The 1052-nt window shown below is 38.8% G+C and overlaps 1 protein-coding gene across 1 annotated transcript in view; it reads right to left on the minus strand.

Annotated features, from left to right (window-relative positions):
• Nucleotides 1-2: 2 nt before the first annotated feature.
• Nucleotides 3-1052, minus strand: part of LOC102306721 (extracellular calcium-sensing receptor-like) — a gene marked incomplete at its 3' end in the record, with an annotated part of 3061 nt that continues 2011 nt past the window's right edge. Inside the window, exons 3-5 of the mRNA XM_005952508.1 lie at nucleotides 624-845; nucleotides 411-534; nucleotides 3-286 (exon numbers count right to left, since the gene is read on the minus strand). Of these exons, the coding sequence (XP_005952570.1) occupies nucleotides 3-286; nucleotides 411-534; nucleotides 624-845 (630 nt within the window). The remainder of the gene's footprint in view (nucleotides 287-410; nucleotides 535-623; nucleotides 846-1052) is intronic.

Here is a 1052-nt window from a genome sequence, read left to right on the forward strand (position 1 = left end):
GATGGTGCTCCAATGAAAGTTAATGAACATAAGAAACACAGAGTCAGTGAGATGAGCAGCAGGAAGCTCAGCTCAGAGTTGTTGGCTCGGACAATTGGAGTTTTCCTGTTATGAAAGAATACAGCCCCAGTCATAATGGCCAGACAAGCACCCAGAACTGAAAATGCAGCGAGGATGATTCCAAGGATGTCTTGAAAGGAAAGAAATTCTACAGGCTTAGGGATACAAGTGTCTCTCTTGGCATTAGGCCAGAATTCCTTGTGGCAGGGTATACAATCAGTTGAATCTGAATTAAAAAACGTAAATAAATAAAGAGAGATGGAAAGATGACTTCTACCAATAATTCCTTCGATGTTTCTCCTATGCACAGTAAAATAATTTTGAATATATGTTAAATCATTTTATTTTACCTGTTGTATTACTAGTCTCTCCTTCAGGACACAATATACAGTCATAGCAGCAGATGGGTTTTCCTTTCTGCAGCACTTTACGAGTTCCTGGAGGACAACTGGCACTGCACACTGACACTGGCACCTGTGAGAGATAAAGCCAAAACAAAAGACGGAAATATAAATGTGCAATCCTCCAAAGTGCAGTGTGGTTCTTGTCTTTTGATTCATTACTTGGGTGCCATCCTCCATCCAGGTTATGTTCCGGTTAATCTGGAAATCATGGCCCTCTGGCAGTGATGCATCATAAAGTCCTACTGTTACCAACTCTGTTTTTCCAGTTTCACTCGTCTGCCAGTTAACCAACTCGTAAATCGCCACAGGATCCCCATTAGCATTAAATGACACACCATAACCATTTCGGGAAAAATTTACTTTCTTCAGTTCTGCTAAAATCTTTAAGATAGAAAGCAAGAGAAAAGAAAGAAAAAAAATGGAAATATTTTAGAACTACTAGTATTTGATTTCATGAAGAATACCTTAGTGGTAAAAAAAACAAACAAAAAGAAACTGGCATTATTATTTAATTTGAGCTGACCTGTTTGGACTCTAACTTGGTTAGTTTGTCACACTTAGCTATGCCATTGGTTCTCTGACACACTG

The sequence above is a fragment of the Haplochromis burtoni genome, unplaced genomic scaffold (genome assembly GCF_018398535.1).
Source record: "Haplochromis burtoni strain Fernald_Lab_line unplaced genomic scaffold, NCSU_Asbu1 Contig_1710, whole genome shotgun sequence".
Classification (NCBI taxonomy): domain Eukaryota; kingdom Metazoa; phylum Chordata; class Actinopteri; order Cichliformes; family Cichlidae; genus Haplochromis; species Haplochromis burtoni.